Source organism: Bos indicus x Bos taurus, chromosome 17 (assembly GCF_003369695.1).
Source record: "Bos indicus x Bos taurus breed Angus x Brahman F1 hybrid chromosome 17, Bos_hybrid_MaternalHap_v2.0, whole genome shotgun sequence".
Classification (NCBI taxonomy): domain Eukaryota; kingdom Metazoa; phylum Chordata; class Mammalia; order Artiodactyla; family Bovidae; genus Bos; species Bos indicus x Bos taurus.
Genome location: NC_040092.1, coordinates 9,092,575 through 9,112,437, shown reverse-complemented (window position 1 = coordinate 9,112,437; position 19,863 = coordinate 9,092,575). Strand labels below are relative to the sequence as shown.

General features: G+C 46.9%; 2 protein-coding genes across 9 annotated transcripts in view; one reads left to right on the top strand and one right to left on the bottom strand.

The window, feature by feature from the left end:
• Positions 1–6,264, bottom strand: part of UBE3B (ubiquitin protein ligase E3B) — a 46,426-nt gene extending 40,162 nt beyond the window's left edge. The window contains exons 1-5 of one of the 6 annotated variants that reach the window (XM_027566517.1): positions 6,104–6,264; positions 4,606–4,749; positions 2,102–2,278; positions 704–885; positions 69–189 (exon numbers count right to left, since the gene is read on the bottom strand). In XM_027566517.1, the coding sequence (XP_027422318.1) occupies positions 69–189; positions 704–864 (282 nt within the window). In that variant the 5' untranslated portion in view covers positions 865–885; positions 2,102–2,278; positions 4,606–4,749; positions 6,104–6,264. The remainder of the gene's footprint in view (positions 1–68; positions 190–703; positions 886–2,101; positions 2,279–4,605; positions 4,750–6,103) is intronic. The other 5 variants (XM_027566520.1, XM_027566518.1, XM_027566514.1 and 2 more) reach the window with 5 other exon arrangements.
• A 263-nt stretch (positions 6,265–6,527) lies between these two features.
• Positions 6,528–19,863, top strand: part of KCTD10 (potassium channel tetramerization domain containing 10) — a 29,447-nt gene continuing 16,111 nt past the window's right edge. For 2 of the 3 annotated variants that reach the window (XM_027566523.1, XM_027566522.1), the window contains exons 1-2: positions 6,528–6,630; positions 18,603–18,816. In XM_027566523.1, coding sequence (XP_027422324.1) covers positions 6,628–6,630; positions 18,603–18,816 — 217 coding nt within the window. In that variant the 5' untranslated portion in view covers positions 6,528–6,627. Of the gene's footprint in view, positions 6,631–7,538; positions 7,648–18,602; positions 18,817–19,863 lie in introns of all 3 variants that reach the window. The other variant, XM_027566524.1, reaches the window with a different exon arrangement.

Here is a 19,863-nt window from a genome sequence, read left to right as displayed (position 1 = left end):
TATTTATCAAATACTTATAAAAGGATCTGACGCATAGGAAGCATGACGTGTGTTTGCTGTTATTTTACCTCATTATCCTCTTTAATTCTGAACAAGAACAGCAGTTTCCTGGCAATCTTAAAAATACAAAGTGCGCTTCTTTTACTGGACCCAGAGTCTTCTGCTTTAAAAAACTCATCAATCTCTCTCCTAGGGAGGGAAGGGTAAAAAACAAAGATTTTTTTAGTTAGGAGCTCATAGCAGCTAGAAGGCTATTCAAGAACTCTAAGAAAATACCAACTGGTTCTTTTCCCCCCTATTTATTGGGAATAAAAGTGAACGTGCTGGGACTTCCCTGGTGGCCCAGTGGTTAGCAATCTGCCTGCCAACACAGGGGACACGGGTTCAGTCGCTGGTGTAAGACGACCCCACATGCCCCAGAGTAACTAAGCCCCTGTGCCCTAAGTACTGAGCCCACACTCTGGAGGCTGCAAGCTGCACCACTGAAGCCCATGTGCCTGCAGTCCGTCCTCTGTAACAGGAGAAGGCACCACCAGAAGAGGCCGTCTCATCACAATGGGAGGGCAGCTCCCGCTCGCCACAACCAGAGAAAAGCTGGCGTGCAGCAACAAAGACCGGCATGGCCAAAACGAATATATTTTTTTAAGCTGCAGAAAACAACATTAAAAAACAAAAAAATGTGCTGAGGATTCCTGCCCCCCACCTGATTTCTCTTTGCAGCCGACGCCGACAGAGAAAGCTCCGTATGTGGGCCTGAATCTCCACAGCTGCCCGTTCTCGTTCCTTCTGCACCAGCCTTTCCTCTCGAGCCTGACGGGCTCTGTCGATGAACCAAGCTCTCGAGGTCTGAGAAACGGTGAACATGTTTGCAAACTTGCACAAAGCCTGCAAGGAAAACAGCCAGTGGCTGATGTCAGTCATGATACAAAAAACACTCATGGAAAGGGGCTTAGGAGCAAAGGGCAGAAAGCCCTGGCACCCTCCCCAGGGGCTAAAAGCTCTCCTGGCACGAGTCCCAACTTCCTATCGGCTCCTTTCATGCAACTCCCCAGACCAGCGACGCTTTCTCCTATACTAAATAATTACATTTTCTTAAGAGAAGGAACACAGCGCCTGGCATAGGGTTCAGGCTCAGTAATCGTTTAATGAATAAACAAAGCATGAATCGATTCCATCTATAAAGCTCTAATTCAAACCAGGCATCTTCTAAGTCAAAGGTCCCTGGATATTTCACTGAACAGTCAGCTTTTATTTTGCCAAGTAAAGACTGGAGGGCAAAACATTAAACATAATTATTTACTGTTACCATCATTTTATTCATTTATTCACTCAACAAATACTTACTGATACCTACTTTGTGCCCAGCACAAAAGAAGCCTTTCATTTTTTTTAAAGGCCAATTAAACATAAAGAAAGCCAAAGGTACATGATTCCAGAATGTGAGATGATCCATTACATTGAATGTGTTTGGTTCTAAGCACAACTTATCCTGCTGTCCTTACTATTCCCATTCGGCCAAGGGCTTATGAAGATGTTAGAGCAGAGATGCCCGCATCCATAGACTGGCATTCTTGGACAGAGGCTCTCAATTAGCCATTATAGTGTCATCTAAATCACCAGTAACTGTCTTTTCCCAAAAGGATGGTTGTGGCTATCAGCCTAGAGCACACAGTACTGGTCCATGGAGCCTCTCACACTGAGATAATGGCTTTACATGCTTCAAAACTTTGTCCTTTTATGCAAAATAATCAGCCTAGCTGACACAGGCACTGAAATGAATTATTCAGAAATTCAGACTTCTAGAAAACCATCTTTTTACCAAGTTACCTCACTCGAAGCCATGCTCACGTGAAAACATCCAGGATAAAAAGGGTCACGTGAGGCTCCTCCCCAAGGGACCTGTGTGACCCCTGTTCAACGCTGATCCACAGCTGGTAAACAAGGCTTTGCCAACATGCCGGTCTCTCATCAGTAATTCTCAAGACAAACATGGAGACAGTCCCTCCTGGAGTGTGTGTGGCGGGGGGTGCCGGGGGAGCAGTAGAGGGAGCCTCTAACCAATATTAAGACAGGAGGTTGCATGCAGACTGTGACTAAGTACCTGTAATTCGATCTTGAAACTTTCACCTGATGCCAGGAGGGAGTGTGAGAAGACAGGCAATAGAGTCTTCTCACCTGAGGACCTGCTGGTGACGCAGAAATGTCAGGTAATCATTAGTGATCTTACACAGGACTCACGGCTAAGGGCGGCTTCTCACTTCAGAGGAGCTTGTCTTTTCTGGCAAAAGAAAAAAAATCCAGATTTCGGATTGAGTTTTATAGGCAGGGCATCGTCTTATCTTCGTCACGGGAAAAAAAGTAATAAAAACAGGGCCTCTGGTTTAAAAAAAAAAAAAAAACCACCCATGTCCTCTTTAATTAATTAATATCAGATCTAAATGGCACACGTATCTCCCCAGCCCTCAGTTTCAAGGAAGCAGGTTGAGAATAAGCCCAAAGAAGTTGCTGAATTAGAGCTGTAGGCTTTATGATGGCAACCAAGAAAGAATAACACAGGGAATGGAATGTTTAAAAGCCATTGCAAATTATGTTTAGCATTTTTAGCAAACTGGAAAAATGTTTATGCTTAAGAAATGAAAAAGGGGCTGGCCGTGAACCAATACCCTCATTGAGTTCAGGCTCACACTGCTTGTCACACAACAGTCCAATAAGTCAAGAGACCACTGCTGGGGCAGGGAACAGCGACTTTATTTGAGAAGACAGCAAACCGAGATGATGGTGGACTCATGTCCCAAAGAACCATCTTGCCTGAGTTAGAATTCAGGCTTCTTTTATACTAAAAAGGGAGGCAATAAAGTCAAACATTTCTTGGTTCCGGTCAGCCTCCAGAGGGGATGTGTTCATGTCTTCCTCCCTGCAGTCATTCATGGGTAGGCCTGGTCAGGATATTTCCTGTGAGCTAAACAAAGGTATTTTAGCTTAAGGCTCATTAGCTGGGAGGCAGAGTTCCCAAAGAGGGGCCACTGAGTATAATTTAGGCTTATATGCGACATCCCTTTAGGGATTAACTTGTAATAGAATACAAAAGATTCTTCCCTATGACCCCAATTCCATCAAGAAAAAGTCCTGTGGACAGGTAGATACAAAACTGGGGAAAAAACAGGAATGCTTGTTTTAACCAGTGAATATAACAAAAAAGAAGCAAGCTCACAGACATAAAGAACAAGTGGTTGCCCGTGGGGCCAGGGAAGGAGAAAAGGGTAAGGCACTAAGAGGTATGAACTGGAAGGTTTGAAATAAGCTGCAGGAGCTTTCCTGGTGGTCTGGTGGTTAAGAATCAGCCTCGCAATGCAGGGGACAGGGGTTCGATCCCTGGTCTGGGAAGATCCCACATGCCGAGGGACAACTAAGCCCGTGTTCCACAGCTACTGAGCCTGCATTCTAGAACCTGAGCTCTGCAACAAGAGAACCCACAGCAATGAGAAGCCCACACGCCACTAGAGAGTAGCTGTTACTCGCCCCAACTAAAGAAAGCCCACATGCAGCAACAAAGCCCAGTGCAACAACAGAAAACAAAACAAGCTGCAGGGATATTTTGTACAACATGGGGGAATGTAGCCAATATTTTACAACTGCAAATGGAGGACAACCTTGAAAACCTGAGTCACCATATACTGCACCCCTGTAACCTACATGTATTATACATCACCTATATTTCAATTAAAGAAGAATGGTTGCTTTGAGGTAGTGGGACTGTGCGACACTTTGCTTCCCTAACTGGTCTGTTTTCTTGAATTCTCCACAGAAGGCATGTGGTCAGGCGACATGGCACTGTGAGAGGCACGAGTGTTTTGGAGTCAGGCAGAGCAGGAGCGAGCCATAGCTGTGCCGTGTACTGCGGGGATACAGCTCTGAGCCATCCTGTCTTGTCCGTTAATCAGCTTAGAGGCTGATCATAAGGACTGAGATGATGACATCAAGCACCCGTCGAAGTGGCTGACAGGGCGCATAGTCAATAAGTCTGACGTATTATTTTTATACACACAGATCTGCCTTTTAAAAACTCTTTACTAGAGGCCCTTAACTGTACAGGCACTCTGGGTCTGTGGATAGGAAAGAATGGTCACCTGTTAAAAGAGTTTTTTCTATCACCAGTCCTGTCACCTGGGCTATGAACCCTTGGGCTTGGGCCCTGTTTAGACTGGGTGACAGCCTCAAGCCTCTCAGAGCTGCAAACAAACCTGCCCAAGCCATGAGCACGTGGTATACTCTTCCCTTAACATGGAGACAGTCTCTCTCGGGGGGCAGGGGAAAGATGGGGAGGGAGAAGAAGAGAGAGCTTTTCCCGACAGAAAAATGGGAGGCTGCATGTAAACTGTGACTAAGCACCCGTGAGGCTATCTCAAAACTTCCCTTCTCCCGGGGGCTCTTCTTGAGCTCACCAACCCCTGGGCAACGCTGTATGCTGGTTTGTTTACACCACGTAATGGTCCATACTTTGCAGTTTTTCAAATCCTTTCTTCTTCACTTCTTCTAGCTGCATAATATCTATTACAGTTCATCAATCAAATAAAAACACATCAGAAGTATTTGTGAGGTACTTACTCTGCTAAATGCCCTGGATGATCAAAGAAAAGGCTGTGTATAGCAGAGAAAGACCTGGATCAAAGCAGCCTTTGGGTTTTTTCAGTTCTGATTCTTTCTCATTTGGTCAAGTTCCTTATCCTCTGTACGCCTCAATTTCCTTTTCTGTAAATTGAAGTTTGGGATTTTCCTGGAGCTCAGATGGTAAAGAATCTGCCTGCAACGCAGGAGACCCGAGTTCGATCCCTGGGTCAGAAAGATCCCCTGAGAAAGAAATGGCTATCCATTCCAGTATTCTTGCCTGCAGAATTCCATGGACAGAGGAGTCTGGTGGGCTACAGTCCACGGGGTCACAAAGAGTCGGACATGACTGAGCAACTGACATACACACAGGTAGCCCAGGTTAGACCACTAGTAAGGGACAGAGCCAAGGTTTTAATAGAGTTAGGACCCTACTTCTACAGTTCCATAAGAGATTCAGTCTTTTCTGGATGAGGTCAACGTCATGGAGAACTATGAAAGAGCCTGACAGTCCAGGGAGGGTCATCCCAAAGTGAAGCACCATAAATACCAACTGCTGTCTGAGGCCCACAGAATTCTCCACTCATGGTGGGAACAGCTGGGCAGCCAGGTTGAACGACCATCACCATTGGTTAAGTATGGACCATGGGTCAAATACTATACAGATATTTAATCACCTCTGACTTTTCAACAGCTCTATCAGGTCTCAATAGCCTAATTTTCTTAAGAATAAGCAATAGGACTTAGATTATTAATGATAACAGCTATCACTATCATTTATTGAAGGCTATAACCTATATAGGTGCATGCTACCACCTTCCCACAGAGAAAACGATATTCAGAGAGGGACATGACTTGTCATAGTTCACAAGGCTCCTGATTTTGAACTCATCTCCAACTCCAAAACAATTACTTATTTCAAGTGAAACAGAGAAGACCCAGGGACGCCCCCATTCACAGAAGGCAAAGTCAAGAATGCTAGACTGCCCGTGGGGCCAAGATAGAGTCAGATTACTACCAGCTTTTTCTTTACTGTTATTATTCACTTCAGCTGTTTTTATTGAGAGCCGTCAGGCATCGTACTAAAACTTGAGTCACACGAGATCCTCCATTTGACAGGAGCTAGTTACGCCATTTTACAGAGTTGGAAACTGAGGCACAGAGAAGGGAGGGAATTCATTCAAGGTTATAAAGAATCGGTTGGAACTCCGGTACGGATGACTTCTGAGGCCCGGCGTCTGTCCTCGGCATCAATCACAATAACAATTTTTTTCATCCAGCACAAGTCTGTCTATAAAGGCCTATTGCCTCTTTTTATCTCAGTAGCTCCGGAAATAAAAAGGCCACGGAGAAACGTCCCCTGAAGCCCAAAAACCAGCCCCCAGCACCTGCAACCCCGACCAGGCGAAGCAGGGACCCGGCCCTAGGGCTAACTCCCTCCCAGACCCCGATCCCACCACCCGGAGAACCCACAACCCTGTTCCCACTCGCTACCCACAGGCCGTAGACCTTTATCTGCTCGAGGCCCCGGCGCTCGGGATCGAGGCCGCAGTTATCACCGCTTCAGCCCAATACCCCCGAGTTCTGCCAGACCCGGGGCAGCGGCCGAGGCCCGACCGCCATCTTGCCCCGGGGTGTTCACTCTGAGAGTTCCGTCGGAAAACAACAACCAGTTCCGGAAACGACACTTCCGAAGAGCTTATTCGTCCGGATGGGAAAACCTCCCTGCATCTTGTAATTTATGGGAGCTGCAAAAGCGGAGCATTCAGGAGAGGGATAAACGTCTGGCCCAGCCGAGAAGAGACGCAACCCATTCTAACTAGGGAGCTTGGAAGAAAATTGGTCTCTATCTAGTAGTAGTACGACGGACCCTTTAGGAAGGTGTCCTCTGCGGGGCGGAAGTGAGGTGCAGACAGCGGAAGTCCCCGCCCCGGCCCCGCCTCCGCCCGCGGCTCACGCGAGCTGGGTGTTTCCTGTCTCTTTCAGTCCGGGTTTGGAGACTCCGGCTTCCTCCGGCTTTTCATGGTAAGGAGGGCGTTGCCCGCGGACTAGGGGCTGCAGAGCCGCTTGAGAGAGCCGGTCAGAGGCAGAATAGAGAGGGCAGAGACCGAGAGGAAGGGGTGCGACGATGGACTGTCGCGATAGGGGAGAGGAGGTTGGGAGGTTGGATGGGGGGCGAGGTTGGGGGTGGGGGAAGGGCTCTGGGCGGAGAATTGTGCCTCTGTTGTAGGGTGGGGGGCTTATCCCTGGCTCTTGGGGACGCGGGAAAGGGTATTTGGGCTTGGGGAGTAGATATGTACTTGAGTAAGTTGTGGGGGGTGGGTGGTAGTGGTGAGCCGGGCCACCTCTTAAGACTTGAGTGCTGGTTAGAAATGAGAATTGGTGATTGCAAAGAGAACAAAGAGATGTCATTGAAAGTGGACTTTTGGGGTGGAAAATGAGGAAAATAGGAAGGATTGTGAAGGTGGATGTGTAGGTGACCAGAGAGCGAAGTGAGATTGCTTGGAGCGGGGCGTTTGGGGTTTTTGGAAGTTGTGCTAGAGTCTCTGGGTTTCGGGGAAGTGGGCAAGGTGCGTCTGAGTATTCGGGCCAGTGGCGTGGAGAAAAGAAACGAGAAGGAGCATGTGGGAGGGCGTGGATTAGACGCTGGGAACTCCGCGGAGGGATGCCAGGGGCCTCAGGTCAGGATACTTTAGCCACGGAGTTCAGCACCTTAACTGGTGCCCGGGTACGTATCTGGTCAACTTCCGTCGAGACCGGGGTGGCCACACCTAAGAAGCTCGGGGTGTCTCACCCTCTCATCACCTATCTGTGGGAATGTTTCTCTGTGCTTGGAATCCTTCAGGGCTTTGCTGTTTGGCTTTGTCCCTGAGTGGGAATGACCAAACTTCAGCCCAGACCCTTTTTTTTTTTCTTCACTTGTTTGCCCGGAGTCTCTTCCCTGAAAAGTGCAGTCTTAGGGAACACCAGTCCCAAGGCCAATATGGAAGAAGAAATGACTCTACCTGTATCTGACTTTGAACTACTCCATTTCTGTGCCAAGTAAGTTCCACCCTAAGGGAAGGCGGCACTGAAGCAGTGGTTCTCAAACTGTGGTCCCCAGACCCGCAGCATCACCTGGGAACTTGTTAGAAATGGCCAAGTTTTCAAACCCTACCGGACTACTGAGTTAATCTGGGGGTAAGGCCCAGCAAGCCCTGCAAACGATTAAAGTCATGATTTCTTGATTTGGGCTGTTACGAGAAGTGCATGAGAGTGGGAGTCAGAGGACCCTAATAGTTGTGATACTTAAATTTTCCCTTTGAAAATGGGATTAATGATGACGTTTTTCTCACTAGACTGTTGAAAGAAATAGGACAATGGTCTGTGTGCTCAACACTGGAAGAGTAAGTAATTTGACAGAACACTTGGAAGTAGCAGTGGCTGTCCTGTAGGTTTTAGATACCAGATAATGCTACAGTTTTGTGGCTGGTTGAATTTAGTTGATTTGAAATGGAACAGACTTTTTTGAATTGCAGAAGTGCCCAGAGTTGGGAAGTTTTATAATTAGCCTCAAGGCAATGAACCCTTAGATCTAGTTAGTTAAAGGAACACCTGAGCTTTGTGGCTGCACATTAGAATCACCCTGAAGAGCTTTGTAAACACTAGTTTCTGAGTTTCCACACCTTTCTTTCCACACCTTTCCACAATTTGATTAATTGTTTTGGGCTGAAGCCAACTCTCAGCACATCTAAGAGCACCCAGGTGATTCCAGTACTGCCAGGGCTAGGACCCTCTGGTCTTAAGGATAGCTTGAGGAGCAGAAGGAAAAGGACACTCTTTTTTTTTAAACATTTATTCCTTGAGGATTATTCTGAAGATTTTGACTTGAACTTCATGTTACGAGTAAGGAAACTGAGAGGCTTCCCTGGTGATCCATTGGCTAAGACTCCGTGCTCCCAATGCATGAGGCCTGGGTTTGATCCCTGGTCTCGGGAACTAGATCCCACATGCCGCAACTAGAGATTCTGTATGCCACAGTGGTCAAAGATCCCACGTATCACAGCTAAGACCCGGCTCAGCCGAATAAATCAATAAATACCCTTATCAGATCCTCCCAGGTAGAACCCATAGTTTAAAAAAAAAAGTTAAGAAACTGAGACTTGGTGTGTCTAAGCGTCACACAGAACTGCAGTCCAAGTTTGCTAAACTCACGTCCAAACCTTCCACGTACATGTCTCCTCCAACACACAACAAGGAACATAGTTCTGCAGAGAGATGGTAGAGAACACTTCGGAGGTTGAGGGATTCAGTCTCTTTTTCCTATTGTACTTACTTGCCTGGATTTCTTTTCAAGTCAAGGGCTTTCCCCCACGGCTGATATGTTTTTTATTTTTTTTAAGCTAGTGTACAGTTATTTCCTCTCTGTGTGTGGCCTGAAGCTGTGAATCAGAGGCCTGCTTTTGTTTCTGATTTGGCTTGTTTTTATGTGTGGTCTAGAATTCATAGGGTCCATGGAGCCAGAGGAGGGGCAGCTTCTGCAAGACCAGGAAGTTAAATGTAGCCTGCTTGACCCGGGGGTGACACAGATCTTTTAGAACTGAGGGTTGCAATCTTGGCTGCACGCTAGAATCACCCAGGCAGTTGGAATTTTAAATTTCTATTTCCAGGCTACATCCCCAGACCAGTTACATCAGAGTTTCCCTGGGTTGAGCCCAGGCATCAGTATTTTTTTCTCTTTTTTTTTTGGTAAGTGGAGAGCCACCATTGAGAATCAGCAACAGTGTGCTGATTCTGAGTTGGGAAAGAGAAAGCCAGACTTACTGATATAATTAGAGTAAACTTTTGATTGAATAAAATTGGTAACTAGTATGTCAAGTATTGATTACCTGTGTTTCTTATAGCCAGTTTTGCTCTCTCCTGCCTCACCTCCCCAACCTCATTGATAATGAACTCAAGCCTTTGGAACAAAGCAGGACCCCAGCGGGGATGGCTGGGGAGTCCTCCGAAGAGAGGTTTGGCTGTGAGAGCCTCCTTGTCTGCTGCTCTGTGTCCCCGCTCCATCTAACTCGGGCTTAGGGACAGACAACAGCCAGAACCATATTTCCCAAGGTCCTCTCCTAGTATTGAAGTGTGCTCCAAAAAGGTGCAAGGCTTGCTTTGTCTATTCAGAGTTCTCAGGCTAGACCAAGATATTTTCCACCTTCGTCCTCTTAGTAATTCAGTCAGATGTCAGAAGAGCTGGAAATGGTCTCTGAAGAGAAGAGAATTTGAGACTTGGAGCGCATCCTCAGATGATCATGCTTTGGGTGCTTCATGTTGCTCTGAGCCAGGGCCTGGGCCCAGCACCCTCTGGGGCTTCTGTCACCACAGCCCTGGGAGGGAGGCGTGGCTCCTGTCCCGCTTGCTAGATCAGACTAGGTTCCAGACAGCCTTCCTTGATGGCCCAGCAGGTAAAGAATCTGCCTGTAATGCAGGAGACCCAAGAGATGCAGGTTCGATCCCTGGGTCAGAAAGATCCCCTGGAGGAGGAAATGACAACCCACTCCAGTATTCTTGCTTGAAAATTCCCACGGATATAGAAGCCTGGCGGGGTGCAGCCCGAAGGGTAGAGAAGAATTGGACATGACTGAGTGGCTAAGCACAGGCTCGAATGGCTCCTTCAGGCTTCTACAGCTGGTCAGTTACAGGGCCAGGGGCTTAAACTCAGGTCTGATTTGCAAACCCAAGCCCTCAGCCACACATGGCTTCCTGTCTTTATTTTGGAGCTTTTCTGAAGACGACTGAGGTGAGGTCTCCTTTCTCAATTTCTGTGTCATAGCTCTGTATGTACCAAGTGTGACCATTGATAAAATCGTGGGCTTGAGGCCAGGCAGGACTTGCCCACGTCCTTCTCTCTCTTTGTTATCAGGCCGCCTCTGTCACCATGCACTTCAGGAAGTGACTGAATGTGGGCTCAAGGTATCCAAATTCACAAAAGGGAAATAATGATAGCTGTCTTCCACCACTGTTTAGATTTTATTTATTTAAATATTTATTTATTTGGCTACGCCAGGCCTTCGTTGCCGCATGCAGGATCTAGTTCCCTGACCAGGGATCGAACCTGGGCCCCCTGTATTGGGAACACGAAGTCTCAGCCACTGGGCCACCAGGGAAGTCCCTATTTGGATTTTAAATGGTTGTTTGTGATGATACACATTAGAACAGTGGCATCTTCAGGAAAGGGGCTCTCTGGAGTGATGGAAATGTTCTCTGTCTTGAGTAGGGGCTACATATATGGGCTTCCCTGGTGGCTCAAACAGTGAAGAATCTAACTGCAGTGAGGGAGACCAGGCTTCCATCCCTGGGTCGGGAAGATCCCCTGGAGAAGGGAATGCCCACCCACTCCAGTACTCTTGCCTGGGAAATCACATAAACAGAGGAGCCTGGCGGGCTACAGTCCTTGGGGTTGCAAAGAGTCAGACCTGACTGAGCAGCTAACGTACACATGATGCATCCATTGATCAAAGCTCATCCAACTCTACACTTAAAATACACTTTTTTGGGACTTCCCTGATGGTCCAGTGGTTAAGAACCTGCCTTGCGGTGTAGGGAACACATGTTCGATCCCTGGTCCGGGAAGAGCCCGCATGCCTCAAGGCAGAGGCCATGCCGCAACCACTGAACCCTCCAGCTCTGAAGCCTTCGTGCCACAACTCGAGAGCCTATGTGCCTCAACGAAGACCCCACGTGCTGCAGCTCAGACCCAATGTGACCAAAACAGATATAAAAAAACATTTATTGTATATACATTATCTTTAAAAAGGTATTGGAAAGCAAAGCAAGTACAGTACACAAAATTATCTGTTACGACTTTTATTTACCTGTTTCATGTTAGGTGCCTTACAAAATGCTACATCATTTCCCCAAAACATTTATTTTTGTGTAAATTTTGATCTGACAAGGGTGCTTAAAAAAATATTGACATTTTGGGGCAGATTTCCTTAATGAACTCCCATCCCACCCAAGACCCCCCCAAAATCCATAAATACAAGCTTTTTTCCTCTAATATTTGTATTTTATGGAAGTGTGGTTGACACAATGTTTCAGGTACACAGAAATGTGCGATATACATGTATATTATTTTTGAAATTATTTTCCTGTGTAGGTGATTATAAGATACTGACCGTAGTTGCCTGTGCTACACACTAAACCTTTGTTGCTTGTTGCATATCTATTTTTTTAAATTAGAAATTTAACATTCTATTCAGGCTAAGTCAAACAAGTGGAATCAAAATGTCATAAATTTTTTAGTTAGGCAAAAATTCATATTTTCTAAAATATATGTTACACATATTTTTATATGTGTATACAAGAGCTTTACTACACTTGATAAAGGCTTGAGAAAGAACATCAAAAAAAGAGAGATGGAGAAATTGGAAAACAAGCTAAATTAAATGGGAGCGCTGAATATGAAATAGAAAAAGTGAAACAAACTAGATAAAAGTAAAAGATCCTTATATAGTCCAGTTTTTAAACATGGCTGCTCATTGGAAACATATTGAGCTCTGGCAGAAAGAGAAAAAATAGCAATATCTGGCCTTTTGTATTTTTCAAAACATTCCAAGATAATTCTGATATGCATCTGGATTTTAAAAAGTGATTACAGGTTTTCTGTTAAATGATAATTTTGGTGATATAAAACTCTATTATTTTCCTGTTGACCAATCATACAATGCTATTAAGTGAGTAATAGTTACATAATCACAATAATGAAAGATGCTTATTGGTTTTCACAATCAGTAGCCAGATAAAAAAATAAAAGGTCATTACAGTTGCAGGCCACAGGGGAATGTGCTAACAATATAAAATAAATACATACAGTTTGAAGGACCAAGCAGAGCGATGTGATAAGCGGAAGTGCACATATGCACATATTTTCATCTCCTCAGCCAGTCTGTGTCTTTTGGTTGGTGTATTTAATCCATTTACATATAAGGTAATTATCAATATGTGTGATCCTATTACTGTTTTCTTAATTGTTTTGGGTTTATTTTCTGTAGATAGGTATTCTCCTTCTCTTGTTTCCTGCCTAGAGAAGTTCCTTTAGCATTTGTTGTAAAGATGGTTTGGTGGTGCTGAATTTTCTTTAACTTTTGCTTGTCTGGAAAGCTTTTGATTTCTCCATCAAATCTGAAGGAAAGTCTTGCTGGGTGGAGTATTCTCGGTTGTAGGGTCTTCCTTTTCATCACTTTAAATGTATCATGCCATTCTCTTCTGGTTTGTAGAGTTTCTGTTGAGAAATCAGCTGATAGCCTGATGGGAGTTCCCTTGAATGTTATTTGTAGTTTTTCTCTTGTTGCTTTTAGTATTTTATCTCTCTTTAATTTTTGTCAATTTGATTACTGTGTGTCTCAGTGTGTTCCTCCTTGGGTTTATCCTTCCTAGGATTCTCTATGGTTCCTGAACTTGATTGACTATGTCCTTTCCCATATTCGGGAAGTTTTCAGCTCTTATCTCTTCAGATATTTTCTCAGGTCCTTTCTCTCTCTCTCCTCCTCCTGGGGCCCCTACAATTCAGATGTTGGTGCATTTAATGTTGTCCCAGAGGTCTCTTAGGCTGTCTTCATTTCTTTTTTCTGTATTCTGTTCCGTGGCTTTGATTTCCCCCATTCTGTCCTCCGTGTCATTTATGTGTTCTTCTGGCTCAGTTTTCCACCATTGATTCCTTCTACTGTATTCATCTTTGTTCTTTTGTTCTTCTAGGTCTTAGTTAAACATTTCGTGCATCTTCTCAATCTTTGCCTGCATTCTTTTTCTGAGATCCTGAATCATCTTCACTATCATTATTCTGAATTCTTTTTCTGGAAAATTGCCTACTTCCACTTAGTGGTTTTTCTGGGGTTTTATCTTGTCTCTTCATCTGGGACATAACTTTCTGCTTTTTCATGCTGATTAATGTGGTTTTTGTTTTATTTGCTGTGGGACTGTGGTTCTTCTTGCTTCTTCTGTCCACCCTCTGACAGAGGAGGCTGCAGCTTGTGTAAGCTTCCTGATGGGAGAGACTGGAGGTGGGGAAAACTGGGTCTTGCTCTGGTGGGCAGGGCCTTGCTCAGTAAAGCTTTAATCCAATTGTCTGCTGATAGGTGGGATTGCACTCCCTTCCTGGTAGTTGTTTGGCTTGAGACCACCCAGCCCTGGGCTCTGTGGTAGAGTTAGTGAACTCCGAGAGGGTTCATGCCAAGGGGGACTCCTGGACTGCTGCTGCCAGTGCCCCCGTCTGTGTGGTGAGCCCCTGCTGACCCACAGCTCCACAGGGGGCCCTCCAACACTGGCAGGTAGTTCTGGCTCAGTCTCCTGGGGGGTCACTGCTCCTCTCCTCTGGGTCTTGGTGTGGGCAAGATTTCATTTGTGCCCTTTAAGACTGGAGTCTGTTTCCCCCAGTCTTGTGGGAGTCCTATAATCAAATGCTGCTGGCCTTCAGGGTCGGATTCCCAGTCCCTTTGTTGGATCCCCACGCTGAGAAGCCTGACTTGGGGTTCAGAACCTTCACAGCAGTGCGAGAACTTCTTTGGTATTACCGTTCTCCAGTCTGTGGGTCACCCACCCGGCGGGTGTAGGACTTGATTTTTTTCGTGATTGCGCCCCTCCTACCGTTTTGCTGCAGCTTCTTTGTCGGCTATCTTATTTTGGTGAGTTACAGTTCCTCCTGTTGATGGCTGTTCGACACCTAGTGGCAATTTTGGTGCTCTTGCAGGGGGAGATGAGCGCAAGTCCTTCTCCACCATCCTGAACCGGAAGACCCTAACTACAAGCTTTTTAACCACCCTGCTACAGGTCTTCAAAGTTTTCCAAAATTCCTTATTCCTATAAGCTGTTTCTGTCATCCCATGGATGATGTGTCTTTCTGGGGTAAGTGGTTGGTGATGACTGTTAGTGTCACCAACTGGTTTTGGCTGGAGGGCATAAAACTATACCCTGATATTGCAAAATATTTTTTTAAAATATTCTTTATTCCTTTCTTTTTCAGCCTTCCCACAATGAACATGTATTATGTTGATAACTGATAAATAAACAAAAGTGTCTTTTTTCTGCTGCAACACCTGGCATGTGGGATCTCTAACCAGGGATCGAATTTCAATTGAAATCCCGGGACTGGTTTCAGAAGGAAGCTGGGAGGTGAGGGCCCTGCTTCCTCTTGGCCTCTGTCTTTTGCGTTTGGCATCAGGCCACAGAGACCCCAGGTGAGCTCAGCCTGCACTTTTCAAACCTTAATTGCTTGTGACGTTTTTGCGTGATGGAGCAGGAACAGTTTCTTTAGAAAACACTTTACTCTTCAGGAGGCCATTCATCATCTTTTCCCGCAGCAGGCCCTGACACCAGTTCCCCAGGCCACTCTTGAGGGGATGGAGGTCGAGCAAATTTGCCATTGTCTCTGCTACCACCGATGGATGGCAGGTTGCTATCAGTTAGTCCCTTAGCCCATTTAAAAATTAACATTTGTGGAGCTTCCCTGGTGGTCCAGTGGTTAAGAATCCACATTTCCACTGCAGGGACGTGGGTTTCATCCCTGGTTAGAGATCCCACATACCAGGTGTTGCAGCAGAAAAAAGACACTTTTTTTTGTTTGTTTTTATCAGTTATCAACATAATACATGTTCATGTTCATTGTGGGAAGGCTGACAAAGGAATAAAGAATATTTTTTAAAAATCCTTTTGCAGTTATCAGAGTATAGTTTTATGCCCTCCAGCTAAAACCAGGAGCATGTTTGCAGTCAAAGTTGAGTTTGTTTCCTTGATACATTGAAGGAGAAGTGTGAGGTGGCTCAGGAGACTCTGGCTGGCAGTGGGTGAGTTTGGGGAGAAATCAGGGAAGTGGGGCTTCACTTTGTGTTGAATGCTGTCAGGAAATAGGGCTAATTCTGTGGTTGGGTCTCCGTAATTCCTCCCTTTAAGGTGCGAAGGATGGAATGGGGCTTGGGCTCTAATTGGGAAAGAAGCAGCCCTGGCTTCTACTGGTCATTTTTTGGGACAGTGTTTTTGTCCGTGTTCAGACATAATCACGGAGAGGACTTGCTTGGATCTTGATCCATCTGCCACCAGGTGGCCTTGTCTGGTGGTGATGGGCTGCAGGCAGCCCAGAGCCTCAGCGTGCAGGCCAGGCAGCTGCTGGCCGTCAGGGGCTGCCTTCTCAGCCCCGAACCACAGGTTCAGTAAAGACTCAGCCATTCTCGGACACTTCTCCAGCTGTAGAATTTTACCTACCCAAGAAAGGTTTCTACTGGGAGTTGGGATTAGCTGATGTAAACTATTACATCAGTTCAGTTGTTCATTTGTGTCCGACTCTTTGCGACCCCATGGACTGCAGCAAACCAGGCTTCCCTGTCCATCACCAACTCCCGGAGTTTGCTCAAACTCATGTCCATCGAGTCAGTGATGCCATCCAACCATCTCACCCTCTGTCATCCCCTTCTCCTTCTGTAGTATTTCTCAGCATCAGGGTCTTTTCCAGTGAGTCAGCTCTTCGCATCAGGTGGCCAAAGTATTGGAGTTTCAGCATCAGTCCTTCCAATGAATGTTCAGGACTGATTTCCTTTAGGATGGACTGGTTGGATCTCCTTGCAGGCCAAGGGACTCTCAAGAGTCTTCTCCAGCACCGCAGTTCAAAAGCATCAGTTCGGCATTCAGCTTTCTTTATGGTCCACCTCTCAACATTCATATGTGATTACTGGAAAAACCATGGCTTTGACTATGTAGACCTTTGTCAGCAACGTGTCTCTGCGTTTTAATATGCTGTCCAGGTTTGTCATAGCTTTTCTTTCCAAGGAGCAAGCATCTCTTAATTTCATGGCTGCAGTCACCATCTGCAGTGATTTTGGAGCCCAAGAAAATAAAGTCTGTCACGGTTTCCATTGTTTTCCCCATCTGTTTACCACGAACTGATGGGACTGGATGCCACGATCTTCGTTTTTTGAATGTTGAGTTTTAAGCCAGCTTTTTCGCTCTCTTTCACTTTCATCAAGAGGCTGTTTAGTTCTCTTTGTTTTCTGCCATAAGGGTGGTGTTATCTGTATATCTGAGGTTATTGATATTTCTCCTGGCAATCTTGAATCCAGCCCAGCATTTCGCATGATGTACTCTGCATATAAGTTAAATAAGCAGGGTTACAGTATACAGCCTTGACGTACTCCTTTCCCGATTTGGAACCAGACTGTTGTTCGATGTCTGGTTCTAACTGTAGCTTCTTGACCTGCGTACGGATTTCTCAGGAGGCAGGTCAGGTGTTCTGGTATTCCCATCTCTTCAAGAATTTTTCCGTTTGTTGTGATCCACACAGTCACAGTTTTTAGCGTAATCAGTGAAGCAGAAGTAGATGTTTTTCTGAAATTTCTCCTGCCAGCAGATGTTGGCAATTTGATCTCTGGTTCCTCTGCTTTTTCTAAATCCAGCTTGAACATCTGGAAGTTCTCGGTTCACGTACTGTTGAAGCCTGGTTTGGAGAATTTTGAGCATTACTTTGCTAGTGTGTGAGATGAGTGCAGTTGTGCAGTAGTTTGAGCGTTCTTTGGCATTGCCTTTCTTTGGGATTGGAACGAAAACGGGCCTTTTCCAGTCCTGTGGCCCCTGCTGACTTCTCCAAATTTGCTGGCATATTGAGTGCAGCTCTTTCACAATATCTTCTTTTAGGATTTGAAATAGCTCAGCTGAAATTCCATCACCTCCATGAGCTCTGTTTGTAGTGATGCTTCATAAGGCCACTTGACTTATATAGAGGCTGGATAAGCAACATGGTCTTACTGTAGCGCACAGGGAACCGCAGTGAAGAGAGTATTAAAATGTGTGTGTGTGTAACTGAGTCAGTGCTGTGCCACAGAGACTGGCACAACGTTGCAAATCAACCGTAGTTCAATAGAAATGCAATTAAATTTTATAAACAGTTTGGCGTACACGCGCGCCAGGTTCCAGTCTCCCATCGTCCGTCTGCTTCGATCAGAAGCGGCATCCGCTTCTACGACTTGAGATGCCCATGGTCACCAGCAGGGCTCTTAGAGGGACTCGGTGAATCTTGCGCTGTGGGGCGACGCTAGTGCAGGAAGCCTCTAATTTTGCAGTAACTGGGTTCACCGCATCTTTATGTCTTTCATTGAGTCCTGGGAAACACTGTTTCCCTGGAGGGGAATGGTAGTTGAGATCACACTCAATTTCTTCCAAGCTTGTTTCATGGGTAATTCAGCTGAAAGGCGTCACTTTCATCTGTTGCGTGGTGAGTGGCAACAAGGGGACAGAGACCCAGGTAGCGCTCTTAGCCGCTTTAGGACACAGCCAGGGTGTCCCTTTAGTTATATCAGCAGTAGACACAAAGGAACTCCTTGTAATGCAGGACTCGGTGGTAAATGCAGATCTGCAGGGTCAACAGGTGAAGCCGCTGTGTGAGCCCAGCTGTCTGCGTGGAGTTTGGGGCCAGTTGGGGTTGCATACGCATGCCTACGGGGCGGCCGGCGCCCCAGCTCACACCATGCGTTCCCCTGCTGGCCTAGTTGGTCTCTGATTTTTGTTGTTGTTGTTACGCTGGGTCTTTGTTGCTGTGCAGGCTGTTCTCTAGTTGTGGCAAGCAGGGCCTACTCTAGTTGCTGTGTGCAGCCTTCTCACTGCAGTGGCTTCTCTTTGCAGAGCACAGGCTCTAGGCTTGCGGGCTCAGTCAGTGCTGCTCCCAGGCTTAGTTGCTCCATGGCATGTGGGATCCTCCTGGCTCAGGGATCAAACCTGCGTCTCTTGCGTTGACAGGCCGATTCTTTACCCCGGAGCCACCAGGGAAGGCCTGGCCTCTGATTTAAGAGAAGCCAGAAATCCAGGTTTTCCTCTGAACTCTTCCTGAGCTGTGAAGACCGGGAGTGAACTTTGTTCTCAGTGCAGGACACACTAGGACTAAGTAGGACTCATCTGGAGGCCAGCCGCAGCCCACTGGTTGAGGAAAGGAAATCAGGCCTGGTGCCCTGACCCTGCTGACCCTGCTGACCCTGCGTCTTGTCCCCGGGCAGGAAGAGATGTCAGGAGAAAGTGTGGTGAGCTCAGCGGTGCCAGCGGCTGCGACCCGCACCACTTCCTTCAAGGGCACGAGCCCCAGCTCCAAGTACGTGAAGCTGAACGTGGGTGGAGCCCTCTACTACACCACCATGCAGACGCTGACCAAGCAGGACACCATGCTGAAGGCCATGTTCAGCGGGCGCATGGAGGTGCTCACGGACAGTGAAGGTAAGCCCAGGGTCCCGGGCTGGGGCTGTGCTTCTGGTCGAGGGCTTCCTTCCAGTTCAGAAAAGCAACATAAAACCGGCTCGGGTTTCCTGTTATGCTCAGTGTTACCAGATGTGGAGGGAGCCTTGAGTGTGAGTAATGGAGACCACATCTATTCAGGGTGTGGTCAAGGAGGGCTTCCCTAAGGAGGTGACACCTAAGCTGAGACCTGGGGGGAAGTGGGTGGGGTCATAGTCTCCACTTAGCTGTTGGCTTGCGTTGTGACTTTGAGAATGTCACTTCCCCGCCCCCAGGCCTCAGCTCTGTGCAGCAGACACTGGACTGGCTCCCCTGGTTGGCTCCCTTCCCATTCTCTTTGTGAAGATCCTGTGATCTGAGTGAGACTCAGGTGTGACCCAGGCAGGACCGTCTGCTTGGGACCCTTGCCCTCCTAGGCTGGGGCCTGTTGAGGACTCACCGACCTGAACTGGGGTTGCAGCTCCCGTTCTCGTGTCTGGTGACCCTCCTCAAGTTGTCTAATCTGCTGACATCTCGTTTCTCCATCTGCTAAATGGGCACGGTGGCACCTACTTCCTGGGGCTGTTGGTCCCTAGGAAGCGTTCAGTATATGTGCATTCAGTGTGTGGTTTTTTTGTTTTCGTGGAAAGTCCTGTTAATACAAGATGAAGAATTGCTTCCAGTGGTCCTGCTTCCAACCCACCGGGAACGCTCAGAACCCTGAAACAGAGAGCATCCTTCTCTGACCGGGTTTACGGAGGAAGGTGGCATTTGGTTGAAAGATGGCCCCATCTTTCATTGCTTGTCCTGAGCTTGCTTGAGACCAGGCCACAGCCTGGCTTGGCCTTACCTTCCCTGTTTCTGAGGCTGGCATCTGTGCTGACGCCCTGCCTCTCTGGGGATGGTAGTGCCTGGGAGAGGGGCGAGTTTTGACCCCTGGTGGGATTGGGGGCCCTGGGCCCGGTGTGCACATCATGTTCTCAGATCCTAAGAGAGCGCACCCTTGAGCTGTCCACCAGTGGATGCGTCTCCCTGTGTCCTGGAGAAGCC